At 38.6% G+C, this 16,154-nt stretch overlaps 1 protein-coding gene across 1 annotated transcript in view; it reads left to right on the plus strand.

Moving 5' to 3' along the window:
• The first annotated feature begins 623 nt into the window (after window positions 1-623).
• trpa1b (transient receptor potential cation channel, subfamily A, member 1b) overlaps window positions 624-16,154 on the plus strand; it is a 55,183-nt gene continuing 39,652 nt past the window's right edge. Inside the window, exons 1-6 of the mRNA XM_084102534.1 lie at window positions 624-731; window positions 943-1,105; window positions 7,973-8,148; window positions 10,490-10,597; window positions 10,695-10,803; window positions 11,666-11,811. Coding sequence (XP_083958660.1) covers window positions 636-731; window positions 943-1,105; window positions 7,973-8,148; window positions 10,490-10,597; window positions 10,695-10,803; window positions 11,666-11,811 — 798 coding nt within the window. The 5' untranslated portion in view covers window positions 624-635. The remainder of the gene's footprint in view (window positions 732-942; window positions 1,106-7,972; window positions 8,149-10,489; window positions 10,598-10,694; window positions 10,804-11,665; window positions 11,812-16,154) is intronic.

Consider the following 16,154-nt stretch of genomic DNA (forward strand, 5'->3'; position numbering starts at 1 on the left):
TTTATGTAGATGAAACAGTTATTTTGTGTTGTGAAAAGGATACTTTGTGATTTTGTGTATTGTGCTAACACAATTGAAAACATAATGAAATGTTTGAATAGTAATAGTACCAAAGTGAATAAAAAAAACTGTAAGTATGTTTTCGATACAGTTATTGTATATAAAGTTGGTTGTTTTCAAGTTTTGTCTGTTAAATTTAGTGTAAATGTATCTGTTTTTATGTCAGATAAATACTACTCTGATGAAAAAATAAATTGTAATATCTATAGTTATATATTTTAAAAAATGTCTTAAAAACAGCAACATTTTCAAATGGGTTGCTCGACTGTAGTTCAACCCTGCAACTAACACATTCTGTCATACTTGGGTCAAATGGTTGAGATTATGTTCAGTTCTCTTTCACAATCTTTTACTAAACAATCAGTGTTTGTCTTTGATTGAATAAATCAACAGTTATGCCAGTTTTTTGTGGATATTCAAGTTCAATGATGTGAGAATACACTCTCAAGTCCAGTCACCTGCTCTAAGTTTAACCTTGGACCTCACTGCACAAAAGCAGCAATCAGTGCCATTCTGAGGTTATTATTAATATCACTGATTGTGTCTTTACAGAAGATCCTCACTAAGCTCACCAAATGCAGTTTGGAAAGGAGTTTGTGAGGCAAAACAGCTTCTACAAATGTGTGATAAATGAAGGGGAAAAAGACCTGGATTCTGCGGATGTGTTTGAGGTGCGTGTTGTTTCTCCTACATATGTGTTTTAGAGAACTGAGGGCGGAGGGGAGCACAAATATTTACAAAAGATGATGCCATCAGCATGCGTGTATATGTTTGCTTCTCTATCCGGTACAATAGCAACCAGAAAAAATACCAGGTAACTGAAACTGACTTGTGTTTCACCTTTCCTTGGCAAGATACTTTTATAATCTGTTCCTCTGCCAGTTGGCTTACAAAGGGAAGGCTTCTGCTATCGACAACCTGATCCAGAAAAGTCCAGAACACCTGAGCTTCAGAGATGAGAATGGAGCTAGCCTACTGCACTATGCCTCAGCCGGAGGAAACCTGGACATAATTCGGATCATTGTTTCTACTGTGGGTCCTGAGGGTAAGACTTACTCCTCGACATGGTTTTAAAGTCGCAATGTAATGGAATTAGTTACAGGTCGTTACTTCCATATTGTGATGCAAAAAAAAAGTAGGACTTGGAAAAACGTACAATATGTTATAACTTATTGATAAGACAAACTTATCTGTAAGATCAATAAGATGTAATCAAAATAGAATTTCTATTTCCTTCTGACTTGAGTGAGTAATTTCTACACTATTAGCTGCTCTCTCCTCATCTGCTATTGGTTGGACAAACAAATAAGCCCAGCAAGCTGCAAAATCTGTGACATTTTCATATTACATTAAATTTGACAACCCAGAAATATAACTTACATTTTGTAGAAGATAATAAAACTACTTTTAGATCAATCTACAGCAAAAAGGAAGGAAATAACTTCAAAGTTTAGATACTGGATCTGACTCTTGAGGCAGCAAATACATCAACTTAATAAAATTACATTTGAACCTTCATAACAAACAACATATTTTGAGAAATTACACATGAGTCTATGCTTTGCATTAATTGCATTGTATATATATAGATCAGTTTTGAAGGCCTTGTCCTTAAGCCTTGTTTATTCACCCCAGTCTTTTGCTATTCAAATCACATCAGGTCAATGTGTCATTATGTTCTAATGATTATAAAACTATCACATAATCTCCTCAGGGATCACACACTTACGTCAATGGGCTGCTTATTGTGAAAACTACTTCAATAAATCATTGACAAAACAGAGCCACCGGTTCACTCACTACAAAAGACCAAATGATATTCAGAGTGCACATTTCTCTTCTTAATTACATCTATTACACTGCAATATCCTGCCGAAATGAACAACTTTAACTAGCCCAAGATGGTTAGCTGCTCTCCTGGCCTAAGATGTCTGGTCTGGTTTTAGACACTTGTTAGCTGGCTAGGATGGGAGATCAGCTGACCAACCAGCTATGATTTTTTTTTCTCAAACCAGTCCCAAACACCCCCTGCAGCCAATTCTTAAGATTACATTGGTAATTTCAACCACAGTGCTGATTGCCTACACAATGCTTGTGACGATGTCATAAGTTACCCCTGATTGCGGTGTATTTCTTGTGTTTGTTTGGTGTATATTCTTTGCATAAATGTTTGTTTGTTTCTCATTGTTTGGTTATATATGAGTTTGGTAACTTTTTCTAGTCTAAGGTGCACATTAGACAGATGACAAAAGATACCAAGAGTTTTTATTTATACATTTTCTTTATTTAGAATTTACATCAACTATATTAGTTTATATCCCCATTTTCAAAACTTACCTTCTGGGTTCATGGCTGCAGCATGGTTCCCGTGGGGTGGGGGTTTAAGAGGAAGTGCAGTCTTCCTGTTACTCATTTTATGCCATCCCAAGGAAATCTGGGTAGTGTAGGCATAGTCCATTTCCTAGTGTGAGCAAGGGGGTCATTGTTTCATTGTGTTGTTGTGTTTATTTTGATAGTATGTAGAAATGTATTGTTTTTTTATTTGTATTTCTTTCCTTGTAAAATTGATCTTAATGTATTTTGAATATTATTTTCATTTAAGTTTATTTATGTATTATGTATTACATATTTTTTCAGTTGCCTATTATCATGAAATCGTTGAACCTTTCAGTATAAAATAATTTATTTTGTCTGTTCGAGTCAGTTCTGGTGAGGGACCTCCATGAGGAGGGTCACCTTTAGTGTCTTTGTTTATGTTATTTTTGATTTGTTATTCTTTTTCTGAAGTCAATAAAAATTTTAAAAGAGCCAAAGATGCAGCAGCTCAGTGAGATGGATGACGTAGAGCATTATCTGACTACCTTTGAGCGAATTGCTACCGTATGCAGATGGCCTCCAGAGGAGTGGGCCATTCGACTAGTTCTTCTACTCACTGGCAAGGCCCGTCCTGCCTATGTGGCTATGGATGTGGATCTCAGCGACTATGGGGAGGTGAGAGAGGCAAAACTGAAGAAATATTCTATCAATGCTGAGACCTATTGACAGCGGTTTCGTTCCATGGAGGTTCTGATGGAAGAAACTCCTGAGGAACTGTATGTTCAGTTGAAGGATTTACAGTTGAAGTGGGTGAAACCTGCAGAAAAGACAATGCAGCAGTTTGCAGAGACTGTCATCTTGGAACAGTTTTTGAGAATGTTGTGTCCTGAACTACAAACCTGAATTAAGGAGCATGATCCATCTTCTGCTGAGGAGGCCGGCAAGCTGGCAGATATATTTGTGGCAGCTAGGCGAAGGACTGAGCCTTGGAGTTTTGCTGGAAGACAGCAAGGGACAAGACTTCCTCTCGCAAGACAACCTCACTGCTAGAAGGGGGTAAGAGTATGGGTGAGAGACTGGTGAAACAAACAGAAACATCTAGCTTAACTACAGTTGGGACCTATTAAGTGTTTTAGTTGTGGCCAGATAGGCCATAAGAAACCAATGTGTCCAAACCTAAATAAAAAGCTTACCAATGTCTGTTATGTTCCACGGATGATGATACCTGAACCTAGCATTACTCCAATGCCCAGTGATGTCACAATCCCTATAGAACTGAATGGTAATATGAGGTAATATAAAATATAAGGTTATAGCTTTGGTAGACACAGGATGCACCCAAACGTTGGTAGAAATTGATCTTGTTTCTGAATGTTCTAGTGATTGAGCAATCCTACCTAATGAAATATGGGGCTAGCACCAACACTGCCATATCCTGTGATCATTGGTCATGATTGTCCTGTGTCAATGGACTTATTGCAGCCAAGTAGTACTTGTAATGTGGTGTTAACTTGTGCAAGGTCTAGACAGAGCCAGGAGGTGAATGAGACAAACTCCTTGAAATGCCTTCCTTTTTATGATTGTGATATTTCAACCCATCCAGTGAAACCTGTGAAGTTTAAAGCAGAGAAGAGGTTAGACTAGTTTTAAGGAACTGTGGTGCAAGTCACAGATAGGGAAGGTTCACAAAAATTAAATTTGGAGTGGCAGATCCCTGCCAATATGTCTGAACTGCAGAAAACAGATTCTGAAATTGGTCCCATCTGTTCTAGAATGATAGAACATGCAAAGCAAGGCAGAGAGATTGTCTTTAAGGATTCTACTTTTTGTTAAGAGAAGGAACTTCTGTATTGTAAGACCCGAAACTGCCAACAAATGGTTCTTCCCATAAGTGTATGCAAGATTGTGTTAAAAATGGGGCATTCTATTCCCTGGTCTGGTCATTTGGGTCGTCGTAAATGTATCGAATCAGTAAACACTTTTTCTGGTCAGGGATGACCAAAGATATATCTGAGTTTTGTAAGACGTGTCCAGAATGCCAATGTACTGCCCCTGGGGGTCCTCTAAAAGCTCCTTTGATGCCTTTGCCTGTAACAGATTCCTTTCCAATGTCTAGGCATGGATATTGTGGGCCCGTTAGAGAGGAGTAAAGAAGGTAACAAATACATGCTGGTAATTTGTGACCATGCAAGTTGATATCCTGAGGTTTTCCCTTTGAAGAACATTAAGGCCAAATCTGTAGCCTTTTGTGTGGTGCAGTTTTTTTCTAGAGTGGGTTTTCTCCAGGAGATACTGACTGACAGAGGAACCAATTTCACTTCAAAGCTACTGCAACAGGTTAATCCATTGTTGGGTATAAGAGGTTTGAAGACCACACCTTACCATCCCGAAACCGATGGTCTTGTAGAAAGATTCAATCAAACCTGTGTTCAAATGCTCCGTAAATTTGTAAGTGACACCGGGTCTGATTACGACCAGTGGTTACTGTACTTATTATTTGCGTACAGAGAAGTTCCACAGGCTTTTACAGGTTTCCCTCCCTTTCAGTTGATGTATGGCCATGATGTGCAGGGTCCTCTGTCTTTGCTGAAAGAAACCTGGGAACAAAGTTCACAGATATCTAGTAAGCTGAATGTCATTGATTATGTGTTGCAAATGAGAGAGAAAATGACCAAGTTAGCAGTGAAGAAGCACAGTATAGGCACAAAGGTTGGTATGATAGGAAGACAAGGCAGCGGTCCTTTGATGTAGGTCAGCAGGTTTTAGTTATGCTTCCAACAGAAGATAATAAGTTGTTGGTTAAATGGCAGGGTCCGTTCAAGGTTACTAACAAGTTAGGACCTACAACTTATGAAATTGCCACTCCTAGTGGGTCAAGTTCTCATAGAACATTGCATATTAATCTCTTGAAGGAATGGTTTCCACAGAAAGAGTCTGCAAGTGTAAATTTGATTCAGTTGGTGGAAGAAGAGGAGGTAGAAAAGCAGTATCTATCGGTGAGTCAGGAAACCTCCTCAGTTAATCTTGAGCACTTATTAGGGGAGCAGAAAATACAAATTCAAGAGTTATGTGATCCAGAACTGTTTAAGAGTACCCCTTGGTTGTACCCCTCTCATTCGGCATCAAATTACGTTGAAACCTAATGCTCAAGTGAAAAGAATGAGTTATCGTATTCCAGAAAAGATGGTGTCAGCATTTACTGAGGAGGTTAGGTTAATGCAGGAAATGGGCATTGTGGAGCCTTCTCAAAGTGAATGGTGTAACTCTGTTGTGATAGTACCGAAAAAGGACAGAAGTTTGAGTTTCCGTATTGATTTTCACTACTTAAATTCCATATCAAAATTTGACTCCTTTCCAATTCCCCGTATTAAGGAGCTTATTGAGAAATTAGGAAAAGCCAAATTTATCTATAGACTTATGTAAGGGGTACTGGCAGGTGCCTTTGGCTCCTGAATCCCGAGAATTGACTGCTGACTTCACACTCCTACAAGTCTTATGCATTTCCGAGTCCTTCCTTTCAGGCTGCACGGGGCTCCCCCTACCTTTCAGAGGTTAATGAATACTGTTTTGCAGGATTTAGGCGAATTTACAGCGGCTTATCTTGATGATGTTGTGATATTCAGTGACAGCTGGAAGATGTATATTTATCTTGCAACAGTGTTTCAGCGAATTAAGGATGCTGGTTTGACAATCAAACCTAGCAAGTGTTCTATAGCCAAAAGTGAGACTGAGTATTTGGGTTATGTATTAGGTAACGGTGTTATTAAACCTCAGATCCAGAAGATACAAGCTATTCAAGCTAGACTTTTTTAGGTCTAGTGGGGTGGTAATGGAGGTTTATACCTTACTTTGCCACTAGGGCGGTGCTACTTAACAGATTTGACACAGAAGTCGGGCCCAAATCAAATTTAGTGGACCGAACAGTCCAGTTTAGCTTTCCAAGATTTGAGGGAAGCATTAGTGACTAATCCTGTCCTGTGTAGTCCTGATTTTGAGAAAATGTTTGTGCTTCAGACAGATGCCTCTGAAGTGGGATTGGGAGCTGTCTTGAAACAAGATCAGGGAGGTGAGTTACATCCTGTAGCTTATTTGAGTAGGAAACTGTATCCTCAGGAGACAAGATATTCCGTCATTGAAAAAGAGTGCTTGGCACTGAAATGGGCTCTTGATTCTTTTAAAGGGGTGGTTGATTATGATTTCACTTTTCTAACTTTAGTTAGTGTTTGAGCATAAACAACATCTGCAAGGTTACAATTCTCAAAGTTCAAAGCAAAGGGAGATATTTTGAGATACTGAGGTAAAAGGACACAAGCTCTTGCAGCTCCGCCCTCTGTGCCAGGATCAGCAGCTCTGCATTTAAAGGAACAGACACAAAATGGTGTGTTTTTGCTCACACTCAAAAAGTGACAATGTTAACATGCTATATAAAAATATCTGTGGGGTATTTTAAGCTAAAACTGCACATACACACTCTGGGGACATCAAAGACTTATTTTACATCTTGTTAAAAGGGCATTATACCTCCCCTTTAAATACTACCAGTTGGGACAAGATTTTGTTGTTCAAACAGATCATAGAGCACTTCAATGGATTGACAAAATGAAAGACCAATGCTTGTGTAACTCCTTGGAGTTTGGCTATGCAACCTTTCCATTTCATTGTAAGATATCGCCCAGGGTCAGAAAACGTGACCGCACAGTCTCTCTCTCGCTTACCTTGCAAGAGTTTGGGGGAAGGGGAAGATGTGACGATGTCATAAGTTATCCCTGTTTGCGGTGTATGCCCTGTGTTTGTTTGGTTCATATTTATTGCATAAATGTTTGTTTGTTTCTCATTGTTTGGTTAAATATGAGTTTGGTAACTTTTTCTAGTCTAAGGTGCACATTAGACAGATGACAAAAGTTTTATTTCTTTATTTTCTTCATTTAGAATTTACATCAGCTATATTAGTTTATATCCCCATTTTCAAAACTTGCCTTCTGGGTTCATGGCTGCAGCATGTTTTCCGGGGGTGGGGGTTTAAGAGGAAGTGCAGTCTTCCTGTTCCTCATTTTATGCCATCCCAAGGAATTCTGGGTAGTGTAGGCATAGTCCATTTCCTAGTGTGATCAAGGGGGTCATTGTTTCATTGTTTCATTGTGTTAGTGTTATTGTGTTTATTTTGACAGTATGTAGAAATGTATTGTTTATTATTTGTATTTCTTTCCTTGTAAAAGTTTAAAACATTTATTTAGACCATTAAGAAAGTACAAAAAAGTATGACATAGTTTCGTTTCAATGTTAGTCTTGACAAGTTTAGATTTCTGAGATGTGTACAATAAAAGGAGCCGCAAAGTGACTATCTATTTGAACTTGAAATACACAAGCACATTTTAATTCATGAGTTCTCAATTTATTGCCTTCACCCCTTCACATCACGATATTAATCAATAATTTAAAAAAAAATATTTTATTTGGTTGAAGTCATTATTCATGCTTTTCCAAATAAGGTATTTTGACTCATCGCTATGACACACTGGCTTACCTCTGAATGCTTACTGAATGTCCTACTGAACGTCGCAACCATTGCATATGTTGAGTGTTTTTTGCTTTGTAGAGCTGAATGTACAGGATGAGCAGGGCAGAACTTCTCTGCACTGGGCTGTGGAGAAGGATCAACAGCAGAGCTGTGAATTACTGTTAGAGCTGGGTGCTGACCCCAACATCCTCAACAGTGCCCTGATCGGCCCTCTGCATCTGGCTGTCACTAAAAGATACAATCATCTGGTAGAGGTCAGTCACACACATGCTGCTGGTAATCTGTTTGGGTTACTGTCAAGGTAAAGAGCAGCAGTAGATATGTATTCTCTTGAATATTTTGTCATCATGTGCATCAGACTGTATCAAATATTTTAATTTATTAAAAAAGTTTGGAATAATTAAGATTTTGTAATGTTTTTGATAGGTCACAACCTCTTCGTCAGGGCCTAGCATTTTTTTCCCGATCTCCAAACCAAATCTCTTGTTTGGTGGAAGAAACCAAACATCTAATTATTATAACATCTTGGGGCTGAAGGATGATGGTTATAGAGCCTTTAATGGCTAAAACGGATTTGAGGACAGTTATCATCTCTAATAAGGCTTCAGCGAAGAAGTCCGAAACCACTGGCAGCCCCCTCCAATGGGAAATGGATTATACCTCATCATTATACAGTGCCCATCTCCCCTCAGTGGACCATTCTGCCAACCCCGCCACCTTGTATGCTTTGGTGTTCAGCGTTTTCCAGCGAGCTCATATCTCAGCATCTGCCCGGAAAACGTTGCGGGCTACATTTTTTAAATGTTTTCATCATTAACAATAATGCTTAATATTTTCGTGGAAAACAGTTATTTTCAAATTGTCAAATTTCAGTTCAAACTTCTTTCAAAAACATAAAAAAAAATTGTATTGTACCAAACGTTTAGACTTTCGTTGAATTTGATTGAGCGGCGTATTCTGTAATTTCTGGTTATTTTTCAAGGTGTAAGTTAGATATTATATGTACTCTCAGAAAATAAAGTACATAATTGTACCTTTAGGGGAAAAATGGCTTGCCACTGGGGCTGTACCCTCAAGGATACAATATTGTACCTTAACCTTTAAAAGAAACGGTACATATATATATATATACCTTTTAATGCTTTTTGACCTTCAAAAAGGTACATATATGTACCTTGAGGTCCAATAATAAGCCCTATGGGGTACGTTAGTGTAGATTGTACTTTGGGGGACAGAAATGGACTCCTACTGTACCCCTATTTCTGACAGTGTGTGCAAGACTTTCAAGGTAGTCGTTTTACTGTAAGTAAATAATTAGAGGAACAAAGTGCAGTAAATGGTAAAACTATTTTCTCTACAAACCAGTTTGTTTATAATTAATAACAATAAAATTAAACAAATATCATTTTCAAGCAGCATAGACTGTTTTTGAGACCATCAAAATAAAGTGTTAGCAGATATTAATTAAGCAGACAGACTACTAATAATCTAAGACAGGTAGTTGACATGTTGGTGCAGTTACTTATACAGTAGTTAGCAGAATGTCTAAAGTGGGCCATTGAAATAGTGTTACCTTACTACTAAAACTAAAGCTGAACTAAAAATAGTTTAAAGCTAAATAGAAATATATATATATATATATAGTGCAATGCATAAGTGAATACACCCATGCTAAAGTTGACTAAGAAGAGGAATAAAAAATCATATTTTGGAAATTGAACTTAATGCCTTAAATAAAAAAATTAGGAAAAATCCAACCTTTAAGGACACCAATTTTCTTTGTGAATGAATAATGTATCGTAAATAAATAAATGTTCTTCCTTAAAATACAGGGTGCATAAGTGAGTACACCCCTATGTTAAATTCCCATAGAGGCAGGCAGATTTTTATTTTTAAGTATTTTTTTTTATTTTTTTTTAGGATACTATGCATCCTGATAAAGTTCCCTTGGTCTTTGGAATTAAAATAGCCCCACATCATCACATAGCCTTCACCATACCTAGAGATTGGCATGATTTTATTTCAGTTAGCCTAAAAGCTAGTTTGATTTGCATTGAGAGATGATCTTATGGAAAGTACCCCATGCCAATCTCTAGGTATGGTGAATGCTATGTGATGATGTGGGGCTATTTTAATTATAAAATATAAAAATAAATAAAAGCTAATTAAAAATATGAATAAATAATAGAATAGTATATAAATAATTCTAAAATAACAATGGTTGAAGTAAAAATAGATAAAGCAATATTGTGTCTAAAATGTAAGTTACTATGTATTAACTTCTTGTTTATTGAACTGTAGCAATGTCTAAAGTACAGAAGCAATATTACACTTGTAATTGTGCTGTTGATCTAAATATCATGTCAAATATCAACACACTGTAATTACTTGTGTCCTCGTGCCCAATTTTTGAATCACAGTCACACTGATTTTCTGGCTTGTGAGATATTAATTAGATAGCATAGGGACAGCTCAGTGGGAAAAATAAGGGCGTCTTCTGTGTAGAATCTGCTTCCTGGGCTGAAATATTGGAGTAATTATACTGATCATGTGCCTTGCAGATAATTATGATCATTTTGCTCATGTCTGGCATAGGTCCTTCTGTCCTGTGACAGAACAGATGTCAATCTGGAAGGGGATCTGGGAAACACCCCTGCGATGCTGGCCTGCAGCAATAATAATTGCCAAGCTCTCCATTCTCTTGTGAGTACAAAGGTCATTAAAAGTCAAGTGTGAGAGTCAGAATCCAGAATCTCAAATAAGAGTGTAATAAAAGTGATTTTTTTTTCTTTCTTTACAGTTCAAACATGGCGCCAAGATGTGTCTTCAGAACAAACTGGGTCACTATGCCATCCATACAGTTGCTTTTGCAGGTGCCAAAGAGGCCATGGAGCTGGTTTTGAAAATTGGTAAGCAAATTTAATATTCTCGTTGCACCAATTCACCATGACTAATCCAACCTATTCACCAAGCTGTTTAGACAGGCGCAATGATTTAGCACAATGCATGGGTGGTCTTCTGTTCCAGAATGATGTGTTCAAGACATAATGCAAATATTTGTTTTCAGATATGCAAAACAGTTAAAACAGATAGAAAGGTCAACAAGTCAAAAGTTGCAACCAAACCAAACAAAGCAGTCATGCTTTCATTGTAATTGAGATTTGTGACATCAAAGGGATAGTTCATGAAAAAACTTTACTCACCCTCATGTCATTCCAAACCTGTATTACTTTTTGTTTATCCTATAAAAATTCATGTAAATGAATTAATAAATGTAAATAATGTAGACCACTGGTCAGTCTTTTTCCATGCATTTACAATTAATGGTGACTGGTGCTTCAAATATACATGCAAAAAGGGAACTGGCGCTTCAAAAAGATAACCATAAACCAAGCACCATAAAAAGGGGCCTGTTTGCTTCATGCACTATATTCCAAGTTTTAGCTATTGTATGTCTCCAGAAGTCTTGACATATAGAGCATGGGTTGGATGAAACCCTTTTATAATAACATTATGGTGCTTTGTCAATGTAGTGCTCCAGACCCCATTCACGTCATTATATTGAAAATAATGGCCAAGATATTCTTAAGAAATGACCTTTTGTGTTCTGCAGGAGAAAGTGGAGGTTTGGAATTACATGAGGGTCAGCAAATGATGACAATTTAATTTATTTTAAAATGCCTCTGCGTATTCTTTCATCTGTTGGAACTGTTAAATATGAAAAAAATTAAGCTGAACATTTCATCTCCTCTCTTTCTCATCCTCATGAAGGAGAAGAGCTGGGACTTTCCACTTCAGTGCACATTAATTATTTGGATAAGACCAAAAGTACACCCCTCCATCTAGCTGTACGTGGGGGCAACATTGAGGTGATCAAACTTTGCATCATTAAAGGAGCCAGAGTGGATCAGCAACAGGTAATTGCTGTTTCAAGAGGTATAAAATGTCTCAGTTTGGATTGTAACCCTGGTTCTCTGAGAAGGGAACGAGATGCTACATCAAAATGTTGAAGCTATGGGAATGCTTCTACATTACCTGCATCTGAAGCACGTGTGAAATCACTTCAATCTCATTGGTGAAACGTAGTCTGATTTAACCCTGATGATAACCCTGATGATGCGAAATGGTTTGCCCTCTCAGGGAAAACCCCTTGGTCTTGAGTCACCACTGCAATGGTCTCATGTTTATAAGGCCCATCATGTTGGACACAACTGCCATGAGCCCTAACAGTCCCTGAAATCGTTTTACAGTGACAGCCTAGTCTAGCCTGATCTATCCTACGGCTGAGAGAATCGACTTGATGCAAGCAGGAGACAGACCCTTACCCTATGCCTGCATCGTAGTCGAATTCCATATCACTCCTAGAAAAGTGTTTCTCTGTAATGGAGAAAGCACATTCTTCTTGGAGTTTAATCTTAACCCCAAGCACCTCATGAGCGAGGGCAACATTGTGATGCCAAACCGCCATCTGATCTCTGGTATATGAATAATATGCCCTGAAATGACTTGCCGGCAGTGAATGACCAAACATACTTGTCCAATATCCTCCTCAGAGTGAGCGAGCAAGTAGCAACACTTTGCTTTTATAATTTGCAAAACCCATGGAGACACATTTGGCAGAAGTTGCCATGCTGCCTAATAGTCTGAAAAAGATATCAGTCTCTCAAGACTGACCCCTGATGTAGACTGAGTAATATGCCCGGTGTCCTGAAACAGCTTGATGGCAGAGGACCACCGAACATATTTCTCCAACACCCTCCCCCGACGTAGTGAGCATCCCAGTTCCACAACATTCTAAGATGGAGACTGGGCCAGAAGCTCACTTGAAACTTCTCTCCCCAAAACACCGGAGATTGCTGGGTTGGCAGACTGGTCTCCCGAGGGCACAGAGAAGACATGGGCACATTTAACCCTGGTGTGGGCCACTTCTCCTCAGAGGGGCCTGCCCTCGACGTCCTGACTTACCTGAAACCTTCTGCGATTGGATGGCAGTCTTCAGATCTATCCGCCCCAGGAAAGGCTTCAGCTGTGAGAGCCATCTCGACTCCCAGTCTCTCTGAGGGGGGCTCGAGAAGGGACACAAGGGACACTCTTTTTTTTGTTGTTCACGTCTAGAGGAGCTTGTACTCAGCTGGGGCTGCTCTTTAGTAACAGCCCTAAAGGCATGCACTCTGGAATGTCGCCACCTGTTTCTTGGCGTCCTGAAACCTCTCGACAACAGTATTAACTGCATTGCTAAAGAGGCCAGGAGAGGTTAAAGAAGAAAGGAAAGGGTCCGGCATGGAGGTGGGGAATTACTTGACAGGAAGGCCTTGTCTAACTTACTTGTGATGCGCTTCCTGCTTCTCTGCTGGCCAATCAATTTAGCAACATCATGTCTCAATCTCCAAACTTTCCTCATAAGCTGTGGAGAGAGATGGCGAATCCTTGAACTCCACTGGCTCGATGCTAACAATATCCAACTTCTCAGAGCTGGATATAGCCAACACTGGGGCCTCACTCAGCCTGGAAGAAACCACAGAGGTGTTTCAGGGTCCGGAATGAAGCCACTGAAACCGGCAGGTGAGAGTTGAGAAAGGGAAAAACCCGTCTTAAGCTCCTCTGTCAATTCCATTTTTGACCTCAATGATCTGAGCAGGTGCGTTTGCCTGACCTCCCTCCTCGAAGAGAGCCAGGTGGGAACAAAGCGTTCTCAATGGCAGACACTTGCAAGCTTGAGAGCTGACTGTGCTCCTCTCCCAAGCAGACCACACACAGGTTGTGCGTGTCACCTCCTATAATGTAGTACAGGCCGGGAGACACATTTTAAACTGCTGCTTATTACATGCCATAATGGTAATATAATGGGTCAAACAACACCAAATAAGACTCACATGACACAGAGCACTTACTGAAAATATGAAAGCTGATGGTGTTTGGTCAGGGTGTCCTTTATAGCTTCCGGGTGCTCCATCATCTGTCACTGGACTATGTTTTGCCAATGAGTTTGGAGTGATTTCACACCTGCTTCATATAAAATCAAAATATAAAAGTTAACAAGCAAAACTAAAATGATCAAAGAACTCGACAGATTCGATGGCCCAAGGCTTGTGATGGAAAAAGAAAGAGTTTATTTGGTAACACTGCATTAATTCATGCTCAACTAATGCACAGATAATCATGTGGTAGTGTATGACTCATGAAGAACTAACCATTAATTAACCATTAATTAATGATTACTGCATCAGTAACTAATAAAGATTCTAAATGATTAATAGATTAAGTAATATATGAATTGTTATTATTTAAATGTGTCATAATGTATTAATTCATTAATAACATACTTTATTAACTAATAGTGTAAATTAATGCGTTAATCACCACAATGGGTTGACGTCATGTACTTCAACTTCGAATTGTCTGCTTTAATTAATCATTAACTAATGATTTGCAAATGTATCATTATGTTATGACTTTACTTGTTGAGGCACATGACTATTAACTAATTGTTAAGTAATATGCCATTTTGGTTTTGACATCCACACTAAGCCATGGATTTCAATTTCCAACCATCTACAACCAAGATTTCACTGATTTTGATGAACCTTGTTGTTAATGGCACAGGAATATGTCAGGTTAAAGCAACACTAAGGAACATTTTTTATCTTAAAATAATGTTTCCAAAATCGTATTAGAGGTTTATCAAGTCGTAACAGGGTGAAAGGCACTTCTATGTGATCTACTGCTGATTAAAGAACACAGACGCAGTCAAATTATTTACATAATGACCAACACAATTTATCAAGAGCAGCCCAAATTAGCGTTGGAACCATGGATAACGCAGGTGAAAATGCGAACACTGAAATTCCAGCTAAAAAGCCACAGTACATTGAAAAGAGCCAGAGGACAAACTATTAATGGTTGCAAGAAGTTTTGATGCACCTGGTATTACGTGACTCCTTGTAGTTGAGGGTTCCAAGTCATCTTTTATTTCCTGCAGCAAATTAAAAATAGCATGGCTTGGCAAACGATATGTTCGGATAACGTCTTCCTCTGGCATATTTTCTCCCTTCTACCACGCGCTCTCTGTTCTCTGTGGTGTTTCCTCCTAGCAGCAACAATTGCAGCCATGTCGAAAGATGAGTTAAGATGTGCTTTTTTTGAGCATTAAATAATGGCGCAAATACCAGTAAATTGACTAGCACAAACATTAGTAAATCGTGTTGCGTGTATACTCGCCTCCCATAAATTGCATCTGAAAGGGAAACTCCTACAAATGCATATGCAATAAGGTCAGCCGCAAAAACAACTTGGTCCACTCCTTTTCAGCGCTAATTTTGCCCTGCGTGTCTTTAGTAAATCCAGACAGTAGTTTTAACGCCAAAAGAGGGTTTGCGCTGGCGCAAGCTGTTAGTAGATCTGGCCTTTAGTGTCACAGTTATCTGGACTTATTCATCTTTAGCTTCACTTTCATGGACTTTCAGTTTGTTTTCATTCATCACATGTGTTCCTTCGTTTGATTTTCCCGCCACTCATCAGTTGTCATGGACACTCATCAGATCATCACACCTGTTCATCATCTCCTCATTATCACTGTATTTAAGTTCCTCGCCTTCACTCTGTATTTGTCGGTTGTTGTTTGTGTTACATAGTGATGTGATGGTTGATACAGTTTTCAAAGCACTTTTGTATCACACACTGTACCGATGCTTGTATCGAAATGACAATACCACATGATTGATGACGTTTGAAGCTTTGAACGGCATGCAGTATCGGAAGGTTGGGACACGGGGACAGCTGGTTTGAAAAATATTGGTGCTTCACGAGTCACGACCCCACCTGATCAAAGGGAAATGATTATGGAGGAGGCATTATTTAAACGATTTAACACTACACTTCCCTATAACATAATTTATATATTTTTTAAAACAGAACACCCAAAATATTTTTTCAATTACAATTACTATAATTATGATCACATACTTGTATATTTTGTATTACTGATCCATATGTGAATCCGTTGACCAGGCTACACATGACACAAGTTGTGGTCTTTTAGTCTAAATTTGGCATGTTATAATTATGATTTACCATTTTTTTTCTTGTGTGGCAGAAATGGATTAGAATAGAATGGCCTAGAAACAGAAATCATGGCAGGTTGAAAGCACCACCCAGTGGTTTCAGTTTCCACCAGTCTGCTGACTAGATTATCCACCAATTTGAATTTTGTCATAAACATATTTTTCCATACTCTCCTGCAGCTGTAATAAGATATTCTGCA

This window comes from Abramis brama (genome assembly GCF_963993115.1).
Source record: "Abramis brama genome assembly, chromosome: 24".
Classification (NCBI taxonomy): domain Eukaryota; kingdom Metazoa; phylum Chordata; class Actinopteri; order Cypriniformes; family Leuciscidae; genus Abramis; species Abramis brama.